Below are 27,035 nucleotides of genomic sequence, written 5' to 3'. Positions count from 1 at the left end.
CATTACAAGCTACGCCCGTTGACAGATGAAAGCCGATAACAACTCATCGCATTTCGACTCACGCCAGATCAAAGTAGAAAGCAGAAAATCGATTTTGATTATTCATTATCTCAAAACGACACAATTTTGCAGTAATTCGAGTATTTCAAATGTTTCATCGAGTTTAGTTCATGTGATAGCTTAATTTTGTGTATTTAATTGATCAACTGTTAGATTGACGTATTTATAGCAAGGGATTCATATAATATATATTATTCTTAATAGTATATATTTTGTGTAATTTCATTTTATCGTAGGCAAATATAATTTCTGATTTACAAATTTACAATCTAATTGTGAAATATGAAAACTTAGCTACCGAATAAGCTTTCCCTACCATTTAATCATATTGTCGCAACTGATAAATCGTAATGTTATTCTAGATTTCGATGTGTATAGCAACAAGTTATGGTATAGTCAAATTTAATTTCTAATTTTTAAATCAACAATTTAATTCTAAAATATAAACAGTGATAAGGTTTCCCTATTGCAACGTAATGTTAGTCTATATAGCTTTTCCCTATGTATACCAAATTATGGTACTTTTTTTTTAAGGTAGTCCAATATATAATTTCTGATTTAAAAATGTACAATTCAATTGTGAAATATGAACAATAAAATAATTGTGAATGCTTATGCATACAACTAATAAGATTTCATCAGATTTCATTTTCATCATATTGTTGCAATTGATAAATCGTAATGTTAATCTAGATTTCGATGTGTATACCAACAAGTTATGGTATTTTAGTTTAGAGTAGTAGTAGTAGTAATATCTAATTTAAAAATTTAGTCACATACAATTTAGTACATACAACAATAACTATAACTTTTATGATTACTGAAAATTTGATTGTGATTGGACAAAAATTGAAAAAGTAATTTAAGAAATAGCCTTTTAATACTGGTCTTAATTGCTTTGGCTGACAATCTGGTATATTGTACACTCAATGGTATATTTTGTAGGTAGTACTATATTAATATACCAAATATATAATTTGGTATATTTCGTTTATTTGTGATATCTTAAATTGGTAGTCAAAGATAATTTCTGGCTTATAAATCTGCGATTTAATTGTGAAATATTGATAAAGCTGTGTAAGCATATAACTAATAAGGCTTGCCTAGCATTCATATTATTGCAACTGACAAGTCGTAATGTGAATCACTTATGTTATATTAGCCACACCTTAATGTGTGAATACCTCTCAATGCTGATACTGATTAATCTAATCTAATAAATATTACCAAATTATTAACAACAAGTTTCATTATTAGGTCTCTCTGACACTATTCGTAACTTGCTCGATCGGGAAATCTGTCTTATCTCGCGGTGTTCCACTATATACTACACATAACTGGACTTTGTAGATACGTATGTATTTATTACCTATGCTATATAGTACTTTTAGAGGACAGAGACCCGTCGACTGAAGCATGTGACATGTGTGTGTGTGTGTGTGGTTATCATTAGTAACGGCACGTTTGTGACGTGTTGGGCATACCACTCCGTATAATCGAATATATACGAGTATATATAATCGTATGTACTTTATACAGATGTGGGATATAGAGGGGAATCTTTGCGATTTCACACGTTGTCATGAATGCGTCTAGGCGCAACTGACAAGCCGTCAAAACGCGGCATTCATTAGTCACAAACTCAAGCGAAACAAAACAAGAGAACAACAACGGAGACAAAAATCAGAGCATTTGAAAATAGCATTTAAAAAGTGACGTGTGTGTGGCAACCTGAGATCACAGATATTGATTATGGCGCTATTGAACTTTGACCGAAAGTAAGGCAACAAAATGATGCTGGATCATCAAAGAGCTGTCACATCATTCGAGTATTCGAGTAGTAAATAGAAGAAGATACGTCATAAGTCTCACGGGGTGCCGCTTATCCAAGTTTTTCGCAGCGTCTAAAATTTAATAACGCCATTTACAGTTGCTTTTGCCGAAGCAGTTGTTGTTGTTGTTGCTTCCATAAATAACAGCAAATTGGCATGCATTCTGGCTTCCAGTTGAGACACGGCCCGGGAGCACATAAATTTCTCAACACTTGCATAAAATTCATAAAAACAATAACACAAAAAGGCTGAAACAACAACAGCAACACCAACAACAGCAACACCAACAACAACAACAACAATGAGAGCAACAGATGTGTCGTCGATCAGAGAGGGTAAAAGGCATTCCAAAAGTGTTGTTGAATGGACCACATGGATGAGAATTGGAAGCATTACCCAGTACTTATGGACACATGCGAGTGATTTCCAACTTATCAGCATTATCACATAATTATTATAAATATCTTACAATTTTCTCTACTCACTTTGTGTGCAACCTTTTTCTATGAAATCTAAAGCAACACTTGAGAAACTATCTAAAGACTTGCAACAGACTTTCGAAAATAGTTTATTCTAATAATGAAAAGCAAAGTATCTTGGGAATCATAGTATCCAAGCTATAGTAATATAATTAAATAAAGGGACTTTAGAAAATAGTTTATTATAATAATGAGAATTAAAGAATACTGGGAATCATAGATATGAAAAGAATTTGAAAATTTCTTGAAATATTCAAAAATAAGGAGTCAGGAAATCACATATTCGAATAAGCACGATTCACGAATTATTTAATATTCAATCTTCTAAATACATATAAAATATAAAATACTTAAACTATCTAGTAGATAGCTGATATTTTCTTCACAAAATAATTTATTTTATTCATTAGAATTAAAGTATATACTTAAGTTAAATTGCAATACTGAGTTTAATGTGATATGCTCACTACAAATTTATGATATGCTTTTAAATATTCTTTTAATTTTCTTAAAATATCAAGAGTCAGAAATAACTTAAATGTTCATTATTAATTTAATATTTAATATGGCTGCAATCTTTCTGAATGAAATCGAAATCATTTGAGAATCAAACTAATCTCAGTTAAGATAGTAATCTGCAATAATATTAAGTGAAGGTTTTTAAAATGGAAAATTTTATAAAATGTTTGTAACTTGATAGAGAAAATATATGTTTGAGAATAACAAAAATATTCCCTTTAAATTTAATATTAAGCATCAGATAGTTTAGCGATAATTTAAAAGAGAAATAGTTTGTAGACTTCTATGTAGATCATAGAATTAATACTTTATTGAAAGAAGTTGCTAGGAATAAAAGAGAAATAGAATGATTAAATCGGCATGTAAAGAATTATCTTTATTTTAAGTTGGACTAATCCGAGGTGGGCTATAGAATTCATTTGTCAAATCTGTGATTCATTTAAAGCAAAAGTGACGTCAGCGGAAGAAGCATTTCACACTGATTACAGAAATACCTGTTGGAAATATGTGAATAATAGGCCATTGAAGCTCTTCACAAATTTAGCTGGAATACCAAGTTGAGTGTGACTTCATACGTGAAGTATCAGCTATAGCAATCGACAACGAAAACCTTACACGTAACGCTCAAGTTCGTAAGCTTCTATTTGGCATAATCATATAGTATATGTTTGTCCACTTATATTTATATATTTTATCATGACTGATAAGTCTTATCGTTAGATGACGTAGTCCAGCACACAATGTGCCCAACCCAAGCGTAGTCCAAGTTATATACAACATGCGACATGGCCTTGGATTACAATTGCGACAGTCGGTAATGTCGATTACGAGAGAGAGAGGGAGAGAGCAAAGCGAAGACGCCAGCCACTTCAAAAGGCCAATGAAAGATGATTTTGTGGATGCCACTGTAAAATGCATACTTGAATATTTATTGCTCTCTGTCCAGCATTCCACTGCGGTAGGTCCATGTCTCAGTGGATGTGTGCATGTGTGCATGTGTGTATATGTGACTGTCACTGTGTAGGTGTGCGCTGTGTCGCCTGTTCGATCGATACGTCGCTCTTTCGTTCGTTCGTTCGTTTGTTCTTCCACTCGTTTGTTCCGTTAATTCGTTCGCTCGGCCGCCTCGCCTAATGGTGTCAAATGGCTGGAAGGTTTTCAAGTGGCAACAGCAACAACTTCAACTGTTATTCTTATCAGCTTGCACAGTGCTGTGTGCCATTGTTGTTGCTGCTGTTGTTGTTGTTGACTGCATTTTCCGCACAAGTTCAAGGCGCGTCCATAGCTAATCGCTTTGAAAGTGAAACCGTGTTTATATTTTGACTTATTTTTTCCGCTTTTTCATTGACACTTGAATCTTTGTTTATGCGAGCATCGTGTTTGCTTTTCTACTCTTCCTTCTCATTTGTTGTTGTTGTTGCTGTTGCTGTTCTCCCTTTCAAATACCCTGTAACATGTGTAGCATATTACCATTGACAAACCATACTTGCGGCTTTCTCAACCTTTTGTTGCAAGGCAGTTCATGTTTCGAGTGCCTTTTACCTGCATACCTTTTTTTGTAATGCATAATTGATAATCAAATGTTTATGCTTCAGATTCAAAATAAAAAAGGTAAACGTTAAGTGAAAATATATATACATATGTGTATGTGAGATTATAATGTATTGTATATTGTATATCCAGCATAGAAATGTTTTGTTACTCTAATATACATAGTAAAGAGGCTAAAATATATTTACTATAATTCGTATAATGTTTAAATAACAATGTTAAAAACAATTGATTGTAATGAAAGGAGAATCATTTGAGAGCTAGCAAATTTAATTTTGTATTCACATTTGCAGTTAAATATTACTAAAGTAACTTCATTAATTAAAAGTTCACATAAAATTTGCATTCTGTTTTTGTGTGGTAGGGTATTTTCAAGTCGAGAACATGTTACAGCTAACATGCCAGATTTTGAGATGAAGTCGAGAAGTCAAAGTCGAAGTTGAAGGCGAAGACGAAGGCGAAGTGAAGTGCTGCAACCCTTTGTGGTTACGCCTTCGACTAACGGCATTACCTTTTCCTTTTTCCTTTTGCTTTCCGGGCATTTGGGGAGCACGCATGCGCGACTCTCGAGTGGATATTGACATATTGCTGACACGCCCACAAACAAATCTGTGCGGCGTCGCTTCGCATCGCGTCGCGACGTTGCGATGTTCCAAGTCGAGCATATGCTGCCCTTTTTTTATGCATCTACGACAGACGCACGTGCCTTGCAAAATGACAGAGACGGAAGACAGACGAAGAGATGAGGAGATGAGGAGATGAGATGAGATGAGATGAGAGAGGGAGACAAGTACAAAGCTGACAGGCAACAAAGTAGCACCGTTTATGAGCCGTGAAAATTATGAAATACAAAAAATACAAAAACAATCAACGAATGCAGTTTGGGTGCAAATACGAGTATGAGCATACAAATTATATTTTGATGGTTGTCGCGTCGGGCTAATTAATATTACACAATATTGCAACAGGCCATCAATTAACGTTCCTCCTCGATGTCGATGTCGATGTTGAAGTCGAAGTCGCAGCAGTGGCAGTTGCAATTAAAGTTGCCCAAGGAGTCTCTTTCTCTCTCTCTCTTTCTTTCTCTCTCGCTTGTTGATTCAACGGAAATTGAGCGAGTAATTCAAGAAAATGTTGCTCGGAAATGTCGTGCCATAAAATTCGTTTGCCACAGCGTGTTGAAAAGCGTCTCCTGAACATCTTAGGATCTGCTTCAGCTGCACTTTCCCTTCCCTCGGATCCCTCGAAAACGCGGCGCACTTACCAAAATTAATGCCATCGATGACAACGCTGCCTGCAACAATAAAAGGCCCCAGAGCCCATCGAGTAGGCCCCAAAAATAGATGGCAAATAACATTATGCTGCAGTCAGGCAAACCAAAAAAAGAACAAAAAGGGACAAAGCAGCCACTGAAATTATGATGACGACGTTTCTGCTGCTGCACCACAATTATTGCCAACTGTTAACAGATTTGTTGGCACTGCAACAGCAGCAACAGCAACCGTCACAACAGCAGCAACATCACAGTGGCAACATTGGAGGGGAAACATTTGTATGATAATGATAATGGCATGTCGATGTCGATGGCGATGTCGATGTCGATGGTGTTCCCTCTGAAATTGAGTCATTTTCATTGGAATTATTGCCATTATTGCCGCTGTGGAAATGCATAAGAACAGCCAGTGTTGAAGTTATGCAATTTGTGATCAGATCAAAGAGAAATTCATTTAACGAGTTTCCATTGTAGACACCAATAACAATCAACTACCAAGTTTGAATCTGCAGTGCAATTTCTTGTTATCACATCTTGTATTATTTTTTATTTATTTTTATATATAGATTTATAACATTATAACGAATCTGCAGAGATGTTTAATAAAGTCATTCAACAAATAACTAGAAAATTTTCAGAATATTTATAACCACAAAACACAAAAAAAAAGAATTCTTCAATTCTTCACCAGCCGCTTAATTGAAATGCAACATGGCATGAACATATCCCAACCAATCACCTTCGTCATCATCATCATTATCATCATCTGGATCAATATGATCGCAATATTCTCTTGCGAACAGATTGAAAATGCAACGACAGTTGGGGCAAGATCTCGATTGTTCGAACCAGCGATAAATGCACTTCTTGTGGAACCAATGCTCACAATCCAAACGCATCAGATCACATATCTTGTAGTTATCACTTTTGATGTCCTCCAGGCATACAGTACATGGCTCGTCTGGTATTTGGTATGCCAAGTCTCTTCTGACACCTCTTCGTAGAAGGCTTGAGAATAGATAAACACCTAGAACCAGGGCTGGCGTAAAGGTGACCGTCATCAGGATAAATAGCATAATGTTTGCTAATAAATCCATTGCTATATTTTGCAATTTTAATTTCTAAAATATATTCGATTGAGTTTGAATTCTATTTATGACTAACAACATTTTCGAGTAAATGGACCTATGATAATTGCCACAAGGGTTGCTCACAGCTTTAAAAACTCTTCGATTGATTTTGCACTGCTTGCTGGTTTAAAAACGTAATCAAAGCAGTGCATGTAAAGCAGACGAAAGCAGTCACTACCCTATTTTCAAAAGTTAATTTATAGCAATACAAAATCTGCTTTTAAGAAGCGAACAAACACAACAAAAAAATTAATGGTATAAAAAATCAAGCCATCAATGCCACATCTTCTTACAAATATTACAAAAATGTATATTATATTTTATTATTTATTTTATATTCGTTTTATTGTGTATTGTATCTATTGCATAGAACCTACTATTTTTTGAAATAGATTAAAGTAGTTTAATTGATTTACAAGGGGGGTCGTGATTTTTGTTTAATATAACTTCTTCGTACAACAGCAAAAAACAACAATAATCCTATAGATTGACGATTCAAAATAGTTGTATAAAGAAGATATAACCCAATTCACAGAGTTTAGAGATTTTATGAGGCAGTCATAAGACTCACTTCCATTTTTCGTCACGTAATGCCATCGGCTTGATTTTTTAATTTAGTGCTGCCTAATTACTACAAAGATGTATCAAAAACTTTCGCGGACAAGATAAGACTTTATTTGTATATTCTGTTATATGTTTACAAACAAATATAGCGAAATGATAAATTCGAAAATAACAGCTTTTTCAATTAAATTGTATCAACATGGAAGTGCCCTTTGTGTAATCGATTATTCGATAAATTTGTCGCCTGGCGATCTGGCAACTTCCCAGCTGACTTTCAACTGAACTGACCATTAATTGTACATTTGTAAACTCAAGCTACGGTCACACTGCTTCAAACGTTTGTTTTCCTTGTTTGTACGAAAGAAATTACCCACATAAATAAACATTGGCAAACACACAATGGCCGATACGCCCAGAACGCCCAGCACACCTGGCAGTCTAGCCATGGAAATGGTGAAGGCACAAAATACAGCACTGGCCGAATTCAAGAGACCGTTGCCCAGCCACACAGAACGTCGCAAAGTGAAACCCAAAATTCTGACCGAGGAGCGCTACATCGAGGAGATGTCCAAGATCATACAACGTGACTTCTTTCCCGATCTGGAGCGACTGCGTGCCCAAAACGATTACCTGGACGCGGAGGGGCGTCGCGACTTTCTGCAAATGGCCGAAATTCGAGCACGCTACAGCATGGGACGCTTCCCTGGCACTGGCAGCCGAAGCGGCACCGCTGGCCGCAACAATGGTAAGCTGTCAAATCAATTGCCGAGCACTAACAGTAGCGAAAATATTGTATTTTGTGCAGCCATGTCGCCCGCCACATTCGAAACGCCTCTGAGCACTGCAAATGGCGGTGCAACGCCGCGCGCCGAGACACCGCAGTCCAATAGAAGCAACAAGAGCAGCAGAAGTGACGTTGAGGGCGGCTGCCAGGAGGGCATTGCAAGTCAAATGTCGCTGGACTCGTTTTTACAGCACTATACCAGCGAGGACAATCAAAGCTTTCAGGAGATCATCGAGACCGCTGAGGCGAAGCTGCGCCAGAAATACGCGGTACTCTACAACCACGAACACTTGTCTGCCGAGCAGCTGCAGCGCGCTTTGATGTTGCCCAGCATTGAGAAACAGTTCGAGGAACCCGATCCGCTGCGCAAGATTGAGACCTGGAAATACACGAATATGAATTCAATCATGTATGTGCCCGACGGCGTTGAACTAACCGAACAGGAGCGTGTCCAACTCGCCGAACGCAAGCAGAGCATACAGCACAAGGCCACCAGGCTGCCAGCAATGCATATGGGTCACCAGGATGAGGCAGGCAATGCCGCAACAGCCGAAGAAGAGATTGGCAGCGGCACCGCAACACCACGTATACGTGGCTTTGATTTGCTGCGTTCCCCATCGCCGCGACCCGGCGAAGCCTTCTCGCCCATCATGACGTGGGGAGAAATCGATGGCACACCATTTCGCCTGGATGGCGGCGATACACCACTGCGCAGCACTACGGCTGGACCCTCGTTTCGCATTAACGAGAACTCGCGACGCGAGAACATTGCCATTGCGCTGGCCGAGAAGGTGAGCGAGAAGATGCGCAATCAGAAGCAGCAGGCGTTGAATACGGCACGCCGCAACATTGGATCGCCATTCGTGCGCTCCAACATGGAGCGTTTGGCCAGCATGTCGCCGGCAGCACGTCGTCTGGCCTCCGGCAAGATAGGCATGCGCAATCATACGCCGTTCCTAACGCCATCGCCCGCTACTACGAAGAACAAACTGAAGATTACACCGAAAGTGGTGCGTTCATCAAATGTGATTAACAGTGACAGCAGACAGCAGCAGCAGACACCAATCTCGTCCAGCAGCAGAAGCAGCAGTCGTCAGGCAACGCCCATTGACACGGGCTCCACGCTCACCGATGATCTGCTCAAGATTCCCACAAAGCGACGCAGCGCCGCCGCCGACTTCTTTTGAGATACATTCTAGTTGCAATTGTTGCTAATGTAGATTTGATTTGATGATGAAGTGAACAACAGTTGGCCTAGAAATTCATGGTAGGAATGGAGTCGAATATTTTGTTATTCTTCGTAAATTAAATAAGAATAATTTGTATGCATATTTAGAGAGTTTATGCAAGAAATGAGGATTCCTCAGGTATTTTTTTTTGCCTAAAAAAATGTAATAAATACAGCAGGAATCTTGCGTACAAATAATTATTAAATTTCCATTTGTTTTGCACTTTAATTAGAATGATTTGTATTTAAACATGTTTAATAATGAAACATTTTTCCAGATTTCAGTGAAGGTATTCTACGAAAAAAATTGAAATGAAAAGTTTTTATGATTCAACTGAATATCTATAATTTAAAAGCAAATTAAATTGCATCACAATAAGTATGATTTTTTTTAAATATTTTAAACTACTTATATCCTCATTTAATATTTGAAGAATTCCGCAACAACAAATCCTAAGTGATCCAGTGCGATATATAGTTTATTTAACATTAGTTTGGAATACATAGCAAGTCCACAACCCATATTCAAAGTATCTGTTTAATCCCAGTAATCCACATGATCGCCAGACTGGAATTTCTGCGCCCGCAGCACATCGATTAGCTTCTGTGCTGTCTGCTCTGCTTTCAACATTGTCTGCGTATCGCGTTGCTTCTTATATGTGGCCGTCACGTTGGCATCGTGGGATTCGTGCTGCAGCTGCAGCGTCATCTGGGTATCGATGACACCGGGCGCATAGTTGAGCACTAGCGTCTTGTCCGCCGGCTCCTCCACGGCCAGAACACGGAAGTACATCTCTCGCGACGCCTTCACGGTGCAATAGTAGGCCATGGAAGGAAAGGGCTTCAGAGCAGCCAATGTGCTCAGATTCACAATCAATTTGGGCACCTCGGCAAACACGCGCATAAACTCACGATTCAGTGCGAGCGTCGAGAACAAATTAATGTGATAATACTGCTCCAGCAGCGCCGTGTCACCCAAGTCGCGGGCATGCTTCGAACTGTCGCCCAAGGTGCCCGCATTGTGGATGACAATGGCGCGTTGCAGCTCCTTCAGATTTTGGCCCGCCAGCGTCTCGTCCAGAATGCGAGCAAAGTCCGCCGCCTGGGCAGTCGCCAGTTCCAGTGAATATGTGTGCACCGCCAGCTCTGGGCGATCGCTCAAGATGTTCTCTTTGGTGGCCAGCAGCTGAGATTCACTTCGACCCAGCAGCACCACAATGGAGGCGGCGGCGTTGATCTGACGGGACAATTGTTGGGCCACTTCCTGGCCAATGCCGCGAGAGGCGCCTGTTACCAGCAAGTAAGTGCGTTGATTCAGATCCATGGCGAAAGGCGAAAGGCAATTGCTAAACTAAAATCTAAGCTGCAACAGTTGGTTGAGTGAGTGTTGCTGACTTTTTTCAGCGCAGCTTTCAAAACAGCTTTTGGCGAAAGCTTTCGATTGCTTACATTCACATACCGGTTACGTGTGCATGTGTGCGTGTGAGTGAGTGTGCGCGCATGTTTTAATTTTGTTGCGGAGTTCTGAACACACTTCTAGTTCAATGGCTCATTAAAATTGCAAATTAAAACTGAAATGCATTATTGCATTTTAATGTGCATACATATTTTAGTAAAATTGTTTTCGTAGTTATTTTCTATTTTTGTATACACCAATTTCTTGTTAGTAACAAGTTGTTACACATTCTACTCATTGGGAATTTGAAGCGAGCTTTCCATTTCAGTTCATGTGTGCGTGTGTGTGTGTGTATGTGAAGTAGCCTACTTAACACTTTGTTGTTGAGTGCTGCTGCATCGATTGAATCTGTGTGATGAGCGACATAAAAAGGTTATCGCCACATTTAAATGATAATTGTTATTAATTGTCGCAATTTAAATCAAGCTAAAATTTCTTGTTGTTGCTTAATGCGGCTTATCATCCACTCAAGCAACGAACGCTGCTCAACCATAAGTGCGGAATGTTCTTGCAACAAAACACTCAAGGTCACGCATCTCGAAATGAATGCAAACAAGCGATATGCTTAACTAGCGATTTAGTTATTCCCAATTGTCAGTTACGTCAGCCCATAGAAATACAGCTGCATTAACTAATAAACTCAACAAAAATTATTTAATTGCATGCCAAATCAATTTTCTTAGCACATCAGCGTGACCACAAATTCAATTTCAAATTATTAACTGGTTACACCATGTAAAGTATATTGGTATTTTTGAGGCGCTACTTGTTCAAATAAACAGGCGAGATCTGAACACCCTGTGACAACAATCGATAGCCTTAAAACTGAAATCGATTGCTGACTAACGGCTCAATCGACTTTGAAATCTGATTCAAATTAAAGTTGGCAGCTTTAGGGTTATAAAACCTGCGATTAGGAAATAAATTGTATACTCTTCCACTCTCTCTCTCTCTCTCTGTATATTAATTGATAGCGTTTGTTACTGTATGCTGGCAACATCTCCACCTCTCTCTGTCTATTTCTCTATCTTAATTATGCCGTTGTTTTGAACGTGGGTCATGCGCCTCGCACTTTTTACTTTTACTCTGTTGCTGAGCCGGCGGCAATCGTGATTGCGTCTTATCAATGATCATGGCTGCTTGTCTGTGAATGGTTCAACGGCTGCTGAGCTTACACCAAGAGAGCGAGAGAGAGAGAGAAAGAGAAGCGCGCGATAGTGAGATGAGAGATTCCCCAAAAGCAGAATTTGCCCCGTAACCAAGCCACCCGCCACCCAACAAGAAAAATAAATCAATGATTATATGTGTTTCGTTTTCGTGTGTTCCGTTTCCGTTACACGTGCATTGCGCCATTTCGAGCACGAGAGTCGTCAACAGTTGCCAAATTTTATTCATTTCCGTTGCAAGCAGTAGTTTCATAGTAAATTGTGTGTATAAATCGTCAGCCATGTTTACGTTCGCGTCTGCAGCAGTCCGTGTCAATGCGATCCACTCACAGGTTGGATGCATGGGCCACGACTGCGTTGCTACTCATAAGACAAATGTGTCATAGTAGTCGACATCGTGACCGGAGACAAAGGCCTTCTGCTCCAGTATGTTGATCAACTTGAGTGTCGATTGCAATGGCTGCACACGTGGCAGCGCCTTCTGCTCCTTTTGATGATCCATGCCGCCCAACAGCTGCTCGGGATCCACAATGTTACCGTTAATGTCCAACTGCGTGTCGTGGGTCTTGAAGAGTCCCGCCGCATAGCTGAGCACATGGACATTGGAGCGCTGCTCCTCGGCAGCCATGGCACGGAAATACATGTCCCGCGCCCTCTTGCAGGAGCACAGCAGCGTGTTGAAGATCAGCGGACGCACCTGCAGCGACGATGTCACATTGATCACCAGCTTCTCGATGCCAGCCAGCTGCTTGGCGCGCAACCAGCGCTGATTGAGCGCCACCGGTGCCATCAACTGACGTTCCACATAGGCGTTCCACTCCTTCGGGGACTGTGGCTCGATCAGCACATGGGTCGCAGCATCGCCCTCGTTATGCACAATGATGCTGCGCTGGAAGCATCCCTTTGAGTCGTTCTTTTGCAATATCTGCTCCATTAGCTGCTCCGCATCCATCAATCGTTGACCCGTAAAGATTTGCACCGCATCCGGTTGCACTTGTTGTTGTTCGCTCAGCAGTTGAGCGAGCGTTTGCAATCGCTCCGGACTCTCGTCGAGCAGCAGAGCCACCGAACCGGCGGCCAGGCGACCGCAGAGCTCCTGGGCAAGCGTCTGGCCAAGCGGATTGGAGCAACCGCTCAGCACCAGAAACGTGGGCACATTTAAATCCATTCTCTTTGCTGCCATTTCTAAGTTGTTGTTTAGTTGGTTTTTGTTGAAGGATGTCAACTTGGGAAGTAGTAAGAAGATGCTCCGACTGCAGAAGCGCTGCTGTTGTGTTCACTTTGGACTGTACAATTGTACTAATCCGATGAGTTCGCTTTCGATCGACAGCTTGACTCGGTGCCTGGGCTGATAAGCGTCTCATCTATACTATATATTCGATTTATATGGGAACATTTCAACTTTGTGTCGCTTGTGACACGGAATCGAATTCAGTTGCGACTCGACTGTACTACTATCTCTTGAGTCTGAGTCTAGGGGTTTTCTCCCACACTCAGCTCGTCGTCACCGTCACCGTCACCGTCGTCCACGAGTCGTGTCTTCGATACCCACCTAAAAGCTGCAAGGGGTAAAAGGGTATGCCAACCCATGTCCGTTTGTCAATTCGATCTCTGCGAAAGTTATCTACATAGAATTCAAATTGGAATCCAGCTTTGCTTTGATTTTATTTTCGTTTTTCTTTTGTGATTGAGTTATTTATTTATTTGTTTTTATGCCCAGTCCTGCAAGTTAAAACTTTATTTATTTTATTAAGTTTAACAATATTCTGCTACTACGATATTCTAATAACTATTTATTGAAAAAGATAGTTATATCATTTAAGTTTTACACCAGACAAGCAAAATAAATAATTAGTAGCACTTTTACGCTTTAGTACTTTAGTTTTATATGTTTTTTATTGTCTATCACTTATTGTCGCATCACAACACTAACCGACGCTTTTAACTTTAAGGTCGATATCAGTTCCGATATATCACTAATCGATATTTATATAATGAATGCCTTTGTGGCTTTTGCTATGCACTTTCCAACACTCTTTGTAGATCTAATTCCACATCATTATTTTGCTTTTAATATTCTACAATTGTCTCCTATTTGAGGATTAAGTGTTTAAGGTGTTTTCTAGTTTATATTTACTCTCAATAGAAATCGTATTTTTGTCACGGGGAGTATCTCAGAGTCGAGCCCACCTAACTGTCGCTGTCCCACTTGTTACGTCTGCCGCATAATGATGATAATCGAACTTGCTGGACTTGACTCTGTTGCCGTGCGCATCCATGGCGAGCCATGACCGTGGTCACTTGTAATTGCCCAACGTGGTCCCAATCATTCCTGCACACGCGCTCAGCTGCTGATCGTCTCAGCTGGACATCTGCAACTCTCACTATGGGGGTTTCCATCTACATACATATGTACATATATTATAAATGGCTGAACATAAAGTTTATTTTTCATTCCTCATAATCGTAGACATGCTCTTCGGCTAGCAAGCGTATTTAATATTCGACTTGATGTAGTTTTGTTTTCTTACTTGTATTCACTGACTTTTTCCGGACTAGACAATGTGGCGCATAGTTTTTAACCAGATAACTTGTATACAAAGAAAATAAGCGAAATTGTTGTTTGGGGTTATAAAGATTGTAATAACATGCTGTTGAGATTAGTCACTTAGTGATTGATTCAATGTTGCAGTTTCAAAACTGCAGAATCGATGGATTTTTTTTTGTTAACAATATTTGCATAATATAATTAGAGATTAGAAATGAATGAATTCAAATCAGTCGATTATATTATATAATTTAACTGCAGAACAGAAGCAACAAAAGGTTCAATATATGTATTATTCCCATTTCTCTGACTTATAAATAAACAACGTAATATCAAATCACACGTTTTCAAATATAATCGAATGCTGTTATTTCGATTAATGCACAACGGACTTTAGACCTTCGATAGAACACGATTTGGGGCTATCGATAAGCGACCATGTATCGACATTTGAAAACTCAACAAGTGCAAGTGAAACTATTTGCGAACAATAACAAATTGTGGTAAACAATGCGTCGCTTTTTTGTGCATAAACATAAATTAGGTTAATGGCGAGACAAACGGGAATCTCACAGACGTTGTCGTTGACCCAATTTATTTGTCGAGCGATAGGCAAATTGGGAGCAAAATTAATCGCATTAATTTGCAAGAACTTTTCACTTAGTTTTGGCGACAACAACAGCGCAGTCGACGTCGACGTCGTCGTCAGCGTCGTCGTCATCGTCGGCAGCGACAGCGACAGCGGCGATGTGACAACGAGAGCAGAGCGTTAGCGATATGAATTTCATGGAATTTGCAATGTTGTGTTTATCAAAAACTGCATCCCACAACCAAAATCCCACTCGACACTAGTCTTTTCGTTTTTGGACCACATCGAGCACGTGCAGCAGAGCGAGCGAAAGTGGCAATGCACCATTTGAACCTAGGTGTTTAACCCTGGACGAGTGGAAAAGCGAGGAAAGCGTCGTGTCTCTCTCTCTCTCTCTCTCCTTGGTGATGTTTGCCAATGCGATGCCGAATTTCATTTAACGTGAATCGCACTCAGCGCAATGAGAATGAGCGCAGAAGCACATGGCTTAAGAACAGCAACAAAAGGTAAGTGATTGACGTTAAAATACCCGCTGTGAAAAATATTATTTGTGAGCAAAGCAAATGCAATTTCTATTTGACACATAAAATGCATTTATATATGTTCTCAATAGAATTAAAAATATTCATATAGTGAATTTATATATGTTCTCTTATTTAGACGGTGCATTTTATAAATTAATTTTTCTTTAAACTCAAATTTCAAAACAGAAATTTTTAAGATTTTATAAGTGATAATTATGCACTGTGGTGTAATTCATTTTGTTGTAAAACCATTTCTAATGTGTAACAGAAATCTTTAGTTATTTTAAACCAATGTTTGACCTTGCCCATCATACCCTTCGTCACTTTGACTCTCGGGTATTACAAGTAAAGTCGTCTCTAGTTCAACTTGGGGTATAAAACGTGTGGGCTGCTGCTGTGTCAATTCAAACGTTTAACGAGTGCAGAACACAACAGCGACAGCACGCGACAATCGATAATCGCCCAGTACACCAACAAAACAAAAACAAATACAAAATAACTGTGAAAATGCATGCCTGCAAATTGCTGTTGACTTTGCTGCTTTCGCTGCACTGCTTGCAAGGCGTAAGTGCGAAAGTGTTGTCGCCAGATGGAGCCACCTGTAACTTGAGTGTTGTTTTATGTTTTTGCAGCTTTTGGCCGCCTGTGTGTGTTCGGAGAAGGGCACGGATTACTGCCAGAGCTGTCAGGGTCCGACAATAGTGCGTCCCAAGCCGCGTTACTATGAGCCCAGCGATGTGAACTTATCGCCAATTGGCGATAACTGCTGGTGCAGCAAGCAACTGATCGAGCCCGCTCAGTTGCCCAAGACGTGTGGCAAAGTACGTGAGCTCTTTCAATATGTGCACGCGTTTAACAATCTCTTGAGCCGTCGCATGCTCGAGGGCGCCATCGAGGCCAAAACGCTGGCGGCACAGCGTCTGGCCGAGCGCTTGCAGCGTCTGCAGCGCATGGGGCAAGTGGAATGCCACCGGCGACGTGGCGTCCAAATGCTGCCGCCGCCCAGCTACGGCTACGGCTATGGCCTGTGATTAACCAACACCCCAGTGGGATAACCAACTATATAACTATATGATAGACTTAAGTTCCCTCGCCCCCAGTACTAATAACCAGCTTAAAACAGCACACACAAATCACATACATATTATGTCAAGCATCCTCTTTGATCGATAACGATAACAATAACAACAGTAACACTAAATAGTGAAGAGTAAGAAGCAGAACGAGAGCGCACTGTGTTTCCGCATGCGCGTGTTATCAGAGGCCACCAGCATGGGCAGTAATAGGCCAACAGCAGCAGCGTTCAGCTAACGCGTCATCATCAAGAATAACAACCGCATCATCATCATCATCATCGTCATCGTCATTAGCAACATGCTGCCGTCTCGCTTGCCCACCGTCGTCATCATAATCATCATTATCGTGTCGTACGTGCGCAAGTAGCATCAACAATCTGCATGCCAAGATAGAAGAGCTCCGACACTTAATTTCGATATTCCATCATTTCCACAGAAGACGCCATGCAAACCCACCTGCGGCTGCCAGCAGAGCGACAGCGGCGATAGTAGCTACACTAGCTGCAGCAGCAGCAGCTCCAGCTCCAGTTATGATAAGTGAGTGTAGAAATATGCTAGCTATGATTTCCCTAGCTAATCCCCTTCCCTTATCCCCTAGCATTGCGTACGCTGCGGAAAAGTCACAGGACAACAGCCCAGCTGCGGATCCCATCAGTGTGGGATTAGCTGCCCAGGCGGGCAAGGCGATCAATGTCCCTGAGGCAAAGTTGGCCTATGGCTTTGCCCAGAAACCGGTGGATGGACAGCAGAAGGTCTTCTTCTCCAATGTGCCCGAGGAGAATCTGTTCAAGCTGAAGAGCGAAGTGATTACGCTTAAGAAGCGCACCTATGCCGCCAAGGAAGAGGAGGAGGAATACGTTGAGGAGGAGGAACAGGACAACACCGGCGATGATGACGACGTGCCACAGCTGACATACAAACAGTTGGGCTACATTACCGAACAGTACAAGAATCCCAAGTTCAAGAAGATCACCTCCAGCAAATCATCATACTCCAGCAGCAGCGACAGCGATAGCTACGGCAAAGTGGGCGGCAAGGTGTCCGTCGACTGTGGCTTCAAGCCCGGACGCGTCACCTCGTATCGCAGTGCACGACGCCAGGAGCTGATGAGCGATAGCTATTAGGATTAGCTTTACGCACACACACTTCTCTCTCCCACTGTACATAATTGTAAATGAGTTTAGTTCGTTGATTAGTTGGATGGATGTATTAGAATAATTGCTTAGCAAATTCAATTGTAGACACTTTTGCACCCAAAATTTTATTATAGGAAAATACAAATTCACGGCATAATCCGTTAAAGATACCAAACACAATTTTGTGTGATAAATAATGTTTGTTTATCAATAATTTCAAGAGCAAACAAAAAACGGTTTGTAGCTCGTTTGAGACTCAGTTGAAACTGATGACTGAGCCAAACTTTTATTTCCAAGAACTGTACGCCCGATAAACATGACTTTCTGATCACAATGAAAACAACAAAAAATGAAGTAAATAAACTGCAGTCGAGTGTGCTCGACTTCAAGATACCCGTTACACATTTCAAAGGGAATATAGAAAGAAGCTGCACTTAGTATTATAAGATTACCAAATTTAATTTGCCGATTGTCTTCAAATTTAGAGAAGCTTCTTAAAATTCATCATTATCGTGTATACTGAAAGTTAGTTTAAAAACTCATCTCATCAACATGCCTTCTAAATTATAGCTTAGCGGGTATAATGCGTGAATGAATGCGATAAGCAAAGAAACGCCATTAACTGCAGAATTTGTAATCTACACTTTTTTTGCCCTAAAAGTATACAACGCTTTTAAGCCAGCGAGCGAAGAACGATTGAATGAATTAACTCAATGCAAAAATTCACAAGACCAGAAAGCAAAAACAAAAAGTTGCGGGCTGTTATTGATAATAATCGATTGGTCAGGCCAATCGATAGCTTTGCGCAGTGAAAGATGGCGTCGGTGGGTAGCAAGCAAGCAGTGTCAAGCAGTGCAGTTGAAGCAATTATTTATTTTAATCCCAAGTGCAAGTGCAAGTCCAACAAGTGCGGCTTTCGGCACTGAAATCAGAAATCAACGAACGCTGGAAACATGACTTTTGACTGAAAACATCGCAAGAGCAAAATAATTTGAAAAGGTCAGCAGCAACAGCAACAAATACAACAACAAAAGCAATAACTTAGAGCTCTGCATATGAGAAAAAACACTGTTCAAGTTCAAGTTCAAGCAACGCGCGCAGTCGTCGTCGCTGCTTGCCACACACAACAAACAGCAGCAGAAGCAGCAGACAGACAGCAGCGAGTGCTCCAGACGTGGTTGTTTTGGGGCTGCGTGAGAGATTGCACTGGATGGGTGGCAAAGACGATATAAAGAATGCGACGGTCCAAGTTTTGGCTAGTAGCCAGAACGTTCGACACCAAAGCAGACCGCCACACACACATTTGATACCGATAACGATACACCACCGATAAAATAATAATGCTAACATTACAATCGATCACAGTGGCATTGACGCTACTGATGCTGGCCGAGATTAGAACGTTGGCCGCCCCAGCACCCGTTCAAGTGATCTACACCGGTGACGAGGGCTGCGCTTGCCCCACCAAACTGGGCTATCAGCTAAATGTGCCTAACCCGCCCAAGCCAAAGAAATACGAGGGCGGCGACTACGGTTATCGTGTGGAGAAACCCGTGCAGACCAAGGCCAAGATCAGCTACAGTTTCGATTTCACCGTGGAGCAACCGCGCACTCCGGTGCCACCCAAAAACAAGCCATCGAAGCTCTATGCCAAGGTGGATCGCGTTGCCGTTCACAAGTCGGGTGAGTCTCCCCAGTCGAGTTGAGTCGACTAAAATATGCTCACTCTCCTCTTCTTTCGTTTCTCGTTTAGATTGTCGTGCTGCCCAGAAGTCCAGCTGCAGTTGCAGCAGCTGCTCCGCTGACAAGCCAAGGTACGTAACCCCGCAGATCAATTCGAGTACGAAAGCGAGTACGAATGCGATTCGTCGTCGTCGCGATCTCAGCTCACATGGTTCGTTGTTGCGCAAGCGTTTGATGCGCCAACAGCAGCTGCAATCGCGTCCAGCTCGCTACGTCAAGTACTATCACAAGGACCTCGATATGTCCCCAGAGCAACAGCACAAGATGCGTCTCTTTGGCCTGCTGCCCGCTGCGGCGCCAGAGATCGCAGCCAAGCGTAAGACCAAGAAAGCCACCGTGTTGAGTGCCAAGCACAGCAAACGCTGGCCCGGCTTTGGGACGCGTCGCAAGCGCGACATCAAGGGTGAGTACGATCTGCTGGAGCAGGAGCGTGCCAAGATGGATCTGACGGCGCCCGAGATCATCCAATTCATGCCCGAGACGCTCAATCCGAACTTTAAGCGCGGTCAGTGCCATACAGGAGGCGGTTGTTGTGGTGCCATCACAGCCAGCGCACCGCCGCCCCCCGAGACCACCGAGACCGAAGCGAGAATACGAGTGAGCAGCACCGAACAACCAAACAACGAAGAGTCCGAGGCGGAGCAAGCCGAGACGGATGTGGAGCAACCATCGCTGGTCAACTCGATACCTGCGAAGCGTTCAGCGCTCAGCTATTATCCGGAGCATCAGATACCATCGCCATTGGCCGGATCGTACAATGAGTACAAGTTCGTCGATGACTCGCAACTGCGCAGCTTGCTGTCGACCACCTCGGTGCCCGATCCGCTGGAGCAGAGCTCGACGCCGCTGCAATTTGCCGGCGATCTGGAAGCGATCCATCGCCGCGGCATTGGCAGCGGATATCCGGTGGAACATGTGGCGGACACTCAACTCGATAGCATCATCTCCGGCATTGTGTATCAGCACCCAGACTACGCTAATCCCCAGTCGCATTACGGTGGTTCGCTGGTGGATCCCGAGCCGGTGCAAAAGAAGCAGACAACCGATTTTCTCAAGAAACTGATCGATGGTCGTCTAGGTGGTTGGGGCTTTGATACGTCCACCGAACCGGAATCGGCTGTGCGAGCCGATTATTCAACGACGCCATCGAAGACCTACGGCTTCAATACTCACTCCCACAACGGGTATAATGTGGAATCGTATAATGTGCCGCCGATAACCGATTATCTGCGTGCCTGGTTCTAGAATCTCTTGTGGGATCCACTTGTAATATAATACTACTATACATATATAGTTCTCTAGTTTTAACTATAAAGAAACCTTTAAAATACAACCACAAAAAAAAAAAGAGAAAAAAACGAAACAAAAAATAAATGGAAAATAATTGTTGGCGTTTTCTTTATTTCGTATATTTCAGTTACGGCTACGCTTCTGGTGGCTATGGCTATGGCTCCGATTCCAATTCCGATTCCGGTTCTTCTGGGTACTCAAGCTAAAACACAAGCAGACGAGACGAAGAAGAAGAAGCAGACGTAGATGAGGCAATGGGCAATTTGGGCCAAACGACAATCGAGTCCGAATTCTGCTGAGCCAGGCACAAAGATTGCAATTAGGCCATTGGCCCACTTCAACATCTGCCCTCTCTCTCTTTCTGTACATATGTACATATATACATATTTATGCATTTGTCTATATTTTTTTTAATTGTATTTATTTTTTCTTTACTCTGTCCGTTCGTCTACTCTTTCTACCTCTTTGTTTTTTCGGTGTCTCGCTGTCTCGAGTGCGTTTTCTGTCTACGTTTCATCTTTCCATTTCTGAGCTCCAGCTCCACAAATTGTTCAATAAACTGTTTGCATTAAAATATGCTTATTGTTATTATTATTATTATTATTTTTTTTTGTGTCTAATTTTGAATGCAACCTTGTTTTAATTTAACTACGCGAGTTGCTTGTGAAAATATTTTTGGCTTTCGAAATATTTTATGAAATTCATTTTCTGTTAGAATAATATTATCTAATATTTTAAGTGATCTACTTCAAAGAATACCTTCCTTTTCTTTTTTAAGAAATTCTTTAGTAATTGGAATTAAATTATATTGACTCTATATATTTTTATTATTAAAAAACATTGAAGAAATATAGAAATTCTTATATTGATTCCATTTATTTTTATTATTCAATAATTTTGAATAGTAATTGCAATTAAATTACATTAATTTTGTATTTAATAAGTTTCAAGAACCAAAGAAATTCCTTGTAATTGGAATTAAATCACTTTAAATCTATTCATTTTTATACTTTAATAACTTTGAGGTATTGAATTAAATTTGTTAAAATTTTGTTTGAAAAATTTAAATCACTTTAAATCTATTCATTTTTATACTTTAATAACTTTGAGGTATTGAATTAAATTTGTTAAAATTTTGTTTGAAAGAAAGTTAGTGGAAGAAAATATATCTGAAATCATGGCTGAAACATCTTCATCATAATATTATATTATAATATTTAATGAATTTTTTTCTATATAAGATTTCATTTAAAATAAATTCCAGCAGTTTAAAAACTAACCATTCGCATTACCAAGTAAATTAAGTTCTATAATTTGTATTGCAAAGTTCAGCTACATTCATTTTAAGCTAAAGAACAACACTCAAATTGTCGCTCAAAAAATGCAAGAAATTTTATTGTTGATAATTTCACAATAGGTAAAAGAAGTTTTGAATTGGGTATTACTCGTATTTCCTGATATTTGCAGATAGAAAAACACATTGCTGTTGATGAAGTAACTAATTCTTAAGTTACTTTTGTCAATCTTGTAGCTGTAGCTGTGGCTTGACAATCGTGCTCTTTTCTTTTCTTGGTTCACTTTTTGACGGAAGTCGAAATACAAGACATTCCCACAGTGTAAGCAAAGTAGTAATAACATATATAATATGAACAATTCACTAGCAGTTGCAAAAGTTATTAACAATCAGCATTGAGTCGAGCTGCGATGAATGTAAAGTGCACAAAAAAAAGGATTGCTGATTGCTTTGTTTTCCAGATATGTACATATATAGTATTATTATTGTTTCTGTTTTTTTGTGGAACAGTGGAATGGATCGCTGGTTCCGCGTACAGTTGCCGCCAAAAAGCGAAATCCGGAAATGGCCGCCATTTTGTGTGTGTGTGTGTACAATGGAGAAAAAGCGATCATCAATGACATAGTTGTAATCGTAATTCTCTCTCCCCCTGTCACTATAACTCTCTCTCTCTCTTGCTCTCTCTCTGTTTGGGTCAAAGTTGCATTCATTGAGAGCGTGGAGAGCAGAGAAGATTCTTGGATTTTCAGTGACCCTGGGTCGGCTGACGCATCAAGACGCATTGAAGGTTGTTGAGCGCTCGATGATGCATCTGATATGTGATCGCAGATCACGTCTTGGCAAAGCGCACACCTCACGCAAGCCGAGTATTTAAGTCCAGTTCGTGGCGGACGCTGGCTTCAGTTGGTCGATGCCCGTGAGAGCAGCTTTGAGCAGAGACGCACACACACACACACACACGTAGAGATTTGGAACAATGGGCGCGCCTGCCAACAGCGTTTGGCTGCCGCTAATGCTCATGGTGATGATGATCAGCATGGCCACGGCTCAGGTGAGCAACTCTCTCTCTCTATCTCTCTCTCAATCAGCTGGTGAAACATTCAATATATTGGAATATTTCGCATATTCTTCTTAGAGCAATGATACGTCTGCAAATAGCAATGCGATGGATGGCAGCATTTCCACCACCAGCATTGCCCCAGATCTGGTGGTTAGCGGTGATCTGAGTAAAGCCGCTCGTGTCGAGCAGCTGAGCTCCGAGCTGGAGCCCAACATGGTGAGCGACGAGAGTGCAGCCGATGCGAATGGTGGCGAGAGGAATCCAAATGCGAATGCGATGAGCACTCCCAAGAGCACCGAGGGTCAGTACGATGTGATCGATGTGATGGCCGCCACCAGTGCGGGCGTGGGCAAGCCCAAGAGTGGCCAGACCACACGCATCTATACCACGGGCGATGTCAACGATGATTTCTGGCTCAAGCATTTGGGCGATGACTTCAAGCATGCGATACATCTGCAGGTGGGCGGCACCAACGACGACTACAATCGCATCATCAATCAGACGAGCAGCGGCGGCGTGCACGAGGAAGTGCATCATGAGTACTTGCCGGGAGCAGAGCGGCCGCCAGAGGTGCAACAGCAGCAGCAACAACAACAACAATTTGCACAACCGAATTTGATCAGTCAGCTGAGTCTCGATGGCGAGGCGATGGCACTGAAGCAGAATTATTTGAGGCAACAGGAGCAGCTGCGTTATGCGCAGGCGAATGGTTACGCAACCCAACACAGCTCACGCTACACACACCCACACAACAACAATAACAGACGCATGCAAAGTCAGCAGCAACACACACACACATACGTTACACACCAACAACAACAACAACAGCCAGAGTTACACCAACACCAACATTCACACCAACAGTTACACCAACACCAACACTCACACACACGCACACGCAACAAATCGCGCCATTCACTGCGAAATCGTTACAAACAACAACAGCAGCAGCCGCCGCCATCGAGCATCATCAACTCCAGCGAGGACACTTTGCATGCAGCTCAATCGCAGGCCACGCCCACCTCTGCCGCTTCACCCAACAGCAGCAGAGGCAGTTCGTTGCGAGGCGACGATGCCGCCCACAATGATAATCCACTGCCATTTAAGTCACCATTCAATGACTACGGCAGTCGGCCCACCCGCGATCTCACCTATTTGCTCTACAAGCGTGGTCTCTGAACACACACACACACATACACACACTCATACACAAACACACAGCCCTATTGCCTAAGCTAGCCATCTAGAACATATTTATTTACACATAGTTGCTCATAAAATAAATGAAGACGAAAATACAAACAAATTGGCATTCATCTCTTATTTCAGTCACGATTGGACACAAAACTCACGTAATTGAGTTTCGCAGTTGTGCAAATGGCTGCCGCGCCCATGAAAGTTCACTAGATAACGATAGACAATGCGTTAGCAGGATATGTTATCGATAATTGCAAACTGAGTAATCGAGGCTGCCAAAGCGTTTATTCTTTGACTTATTTAAAAAGTAATTGCAATACATTTATGTTTAAAGCACTAATCTTTAAATAAGTATAATTCTTATCAGATTTAAACAGCTGCACTTTGCACTTGCAATTAGGCTTTGTAATCGAATAAGTGGAGTTGAGAATTTAACAACACTGTTTTTTGTCAGTTAGGCTCATAAAATTTCTTCGTGCTGTGCGTTAAATAAAGTAATAAACACATATGAAGACTTCAGTTAATACAATTGATGGTAAAACATTTCAAAACTGAGCATAAACAACAAATTATCAGTCTTCGTAGATTTCATTTGTGGTATCAGTGTCGCATTCATTGGCAATCTGCATTTTATTGTTGATAGCAATTAATCAAAAAAAAATTAATAAATCAACTCAAATAGAGCCGAGTTAGTTAAGCGCGCTTTAATTGTCACTGCGTTGCACTGCGTGGATTTAGCCAATTGATGATCGGCAGAAGACTGCGAGCATCGGCTGCTGATAAATAGAAGTACAAGTAGACAGGCAGCCAGCAGACTGAGATCGTGGCAGTCACAGCCACAGCAACAGCAACAGCAAGCAGCCAGAACAATGAGGGAGAAGAAAAAACATACACACACACACACACACACACGCACACTCATACACACAGAAGACAGCAGCTAAAGTAGAGAAGCAACGACAACAATTTGAAATCGGAAATGGAAATGAAATCGGTGGCTTGGTTGCTGGCGGCTGCAATGGCATCGCAAAGATCACGTAGTTAGGGGGTCGTGCATGGCGGTCGCAGCAATGTGAGTGCGATATAAAAGCGCATCGATGTGGCGCATAGGCCGCTATAAAGAGCTAGCACATCGACGATCCGACGAGCAGTAGACATCTGAGAGCTGACACTCATCACGCATCACACCACACAACATGCAACTTGGTCTTTGGTTTGGGCTTTTCGCCGTCGCCGCCGCACCGGTATGTTTCAAAGCAAATCTCCCCACACACACACACACACAGATACACACACTCTCCACTCGCACAACTCTCCAAAAATGCATAGACTCATTCTCTTCAATCTTTGTTTGTGGCATTCTTACAGCTGGTGAGCGCTAATTATGGTTCATCTGGTGGTGGCCAATATCTGCCCGGAGGTCCATCGGCCGGTCTGGAGGAGTATGTGAATGCTGCCACCGGTGGCAATCAGCCATCGTCCAACCAGCTGACCGCCCAGGCTGAGATTCAGCCATCCCCCGAGGAGGCACGTCGTCTGGGTCGCGTCCAGGCTCAACTCCAGGCCCTCAACTCGAACCCCACATACCAGAAGCTGAAGAACTCCGAGGATATTGCCGAATCTCTCGCCGAGAACAATCTGGCCAGCAACATCCGTCAGGGCAAAATCAATGTGGTCTCGCCCCAGTTCGTTGATCAGCATCTGTTCCGTTCTCTGTTGGTGCCATCGGGCCACAACAACCATCAGGTGATTGCCACACAGCCTCTGCCCCCAATCATTGTGCACCAGCCCGGCGCACCACCAGCCCATGTGAACAGCGGCCCACCGACTGTGGTGCGCGGCAATCCCGTCATCTACAAGATCAAGCCCTCAGTCATCTATCAGCAGGAGGTGATCAACAAGGTGCCCACACCTTTGAGCCTTAACCCCGTCTACGTCAAGGTCTACAAGCCGGGCAAGAAGATCGAGGCTCCTCTGGCCCCAGTTGTTGCTCCCGTCTACAACCAGCCACAATCGTACAACCAGCCCCAATCCTACCAGCAGCCCCAATCCTATGGCTCGCCCAGCTCCTCGGCTGCCAGCGCTGCCTCCAGCTCCGATAGCTACGCTGCCGGCGCTGACTCTCCTCTGTATGCCAGCCCAGCGCCCTATGGCTCTCCCAGCTATTAAGTGGGGTGCGTAAGAGTGCGAGTAGCGCACAGCGCTGCCATGCAATCGAGCAGTCCTGCCAACCAGGCGGATGATTAATTTAAACATTTGTTTTTTTTGAATGCAAATAAAAAAAAGCCTAAAATATAATTACAATTTGTGTCTTTCTCATTTGATACACACACACACACACACATATACATATATATTATATAGTTTACAGATTGATATATATTGAGCATATAGAACATAGAATAAACGAGGCCAAGGTCAAAGACCCGTTTTAAGCAGTCGAGTAATATTTGAGTTTTCAGCAGTTTTACGCTTGATCAGTTGCAGTTGCCAGTTTTAGAAATTCCGCTGGCATTTGCGCTTTCTGCAATTTTAT

General features: G+C 41.9%; 7 protein-coding genes across 10 annotated transcripts; 5 read left to right on the top strand and 2 right to left on the bottom strand.

Annotated features, from left to right (window-relative positions):
- The first annotated feature begins 7,710 nt into the window (after positions 1-7,710).
- LOC117577671 (splicing factor ESS-2 homolog) lies at positions 7,711-9,591 on the top strand. Its single transcript, XM_034262559.2, has 2 exons — positions 7,711-8,153; positions 8,214-9,591. Exons 1-2 carry the CDS (start codon positions 7,808-7,810, stop codon positions 9,377-9,379), a joined length of 1,512 nt encoding a protein of 503 aa, XP_034118450.1. The 5' UTR covers positions 7,711-7,807; the 3' UTR covers positions 9,380-9,591.
- Positions 9,592-9,881: 290 nt separating this feature from the next.
- LOC117577790 (sepiapterin reductase) lies at positions 9,882-10,826 on the bottom strand. The gene has a single exon (XM_034262715.2). The coding sequence runs from the start codon at positions 10,742-10,744 to the stop codon at positions 9,959-9,961; it is 786 nt and encodes a 261-aa protein (XP_034118606.1). The 5' UTR covers positions 10,745-10,826; the 3' UTR covers positions 9,882-9,958.
- A 1,357-nt stretch (positions 10,827-12,183) lies between these two features.
- LOC117577792 (sepiapterin reductase) lies at positions 12,184-13,357 on the bottom strand. The gene has a single exon (XM_034262717.2). The coding sequence runs from the start codon at positions 13,223-13,225 to the stop codon at positions 12,407-12,409; it is 819 nt and encodes a 272-aa protein (XP_034118608.1). The 5' UTR covers positions 13,226-13,357; the 3' UTR covers positions 12,184-12,406.
- A 1,478-nt stretch (positions 13,358-14,835) lies between these two features.
- LOC117570622 (uncharacterized) lies at positions 14,836-18,168 on the top strand. Of its 4 annotated transcripts, none has more exons than XM_034252396.2 (4): positions 16,129-16,267; positions 16,336-16,686; positions 17,219-17,316; positions 17,378-18,168. In XM_034252396.2, the coding sequence occupies exons 1-4, from the start codon at positions 16,211-16,213 to the stop codon at positions 17,901-17,903; spliced, it is 1,032 nt and encodes a 343-aa protein (XP_034108287.1). In that variant the 5' UTR covers positions 16,129-16,210; the 3' UTR covers positions 17,904-18,168. The 4 variants fall into 4 exon arrangements, 2 of the variants coding, with proteins under 2 accessions (XP_034108287.1, XP_034108279.1); XM_034252388.2 differs by having other exon boundaries at positions 16,133-16,267; positions 16,336-16,524; positions 17,216-17,316; positions 17,378-18,161; XR_007955374.1 differs by lacking the exon at positions 17,378-18,168 and having other exon boundaries at positions 15,998-16,267; positions 16,336-17,130; positions 17,216-17,307.
- Positions 18,169-19,160: 992 nt separating this feature from the next.
- LOC117578018 (uncharacterized) lies at positions 19,161-21,015 on the top strand. The gene is made up of 2 exons (XM_034263119.2): positions 19,161-19,598; positions 19,669-21,015. The coding sequence occupies exons 1-2, from the start codon at positions 19,256-19,258 to the stop codon at positions 20,901-20,903; spliced, it is 1,578 nt and encodes a 525-aa protein (XP_034119010.1). The 5' UTR covers positions 19,161-19,255; the 3' UTR covers positions 20,904-21,015.
- A 2,115-nt stretch (positions 21,016-23,130) lies between these two features.
- On the top strand, positions 23,131-24,535 carry LOC117571641 (vacuolar protein-sorting-associated protein 36). The gene is made up of 2 exons (XM_034253876.2): positions 23,131-23,293; positions 23,378-24,535. The coding sequence occupies exons 1-2, from the start codon at positions 23,219-23,221 to the stop codon at positions 24,479-24,481; spliced, it is 1,179 nt and encodes a 392-aa protein (XP_034109767.1). The 5' UTR covers positions 23,131-23,218; the 3' UTR covers positions 24,482-24,535.
- A 966-nt stretch (positions 24,536-25,501) lies between these two features.
- LOC117570184 (chorion protein S36) lies at positions 25,502-26,791 on the top strand. Its single transcript, XM_034251665.2, has 2 exons — positions 25,502-25,743; positions 25,868-26,791. The coding sequence occupies exons 1-2, from the start codon at positions 25,696-25,698 to the stop codon at positions 26,666-26,668; spliced, it is 849 nt and encodes a 282-aa protein (XP_034107556.1). The 5' UTR covers positions 25,502-25,695; the 3' UTR covers positions 26,669-26,791.
- The last annotated feature ends 244 nt before the right edge of the window (positions 26,792-27,035 follow it).

This window comes from Drosophila albomicans, chromosome X, assembly GCF_009650485.2.
Source record: "Drosophila albomicans strain 15112-1751.03 chromosome X, ASM965048v2, whole genome shotgun sequence".
NCBI classification, from domain to species: Eukaryota; Metazoa; Arthropoda; class Insecta; order Diptera; family Drosophilidae; genus Drosophila; species Drosophila albomicans.
The sequence above is the reverse complement of the archived record's forward strand: the minus strand, read 5'-3'. Positions and strand labels throughout refer to the sequence as shown.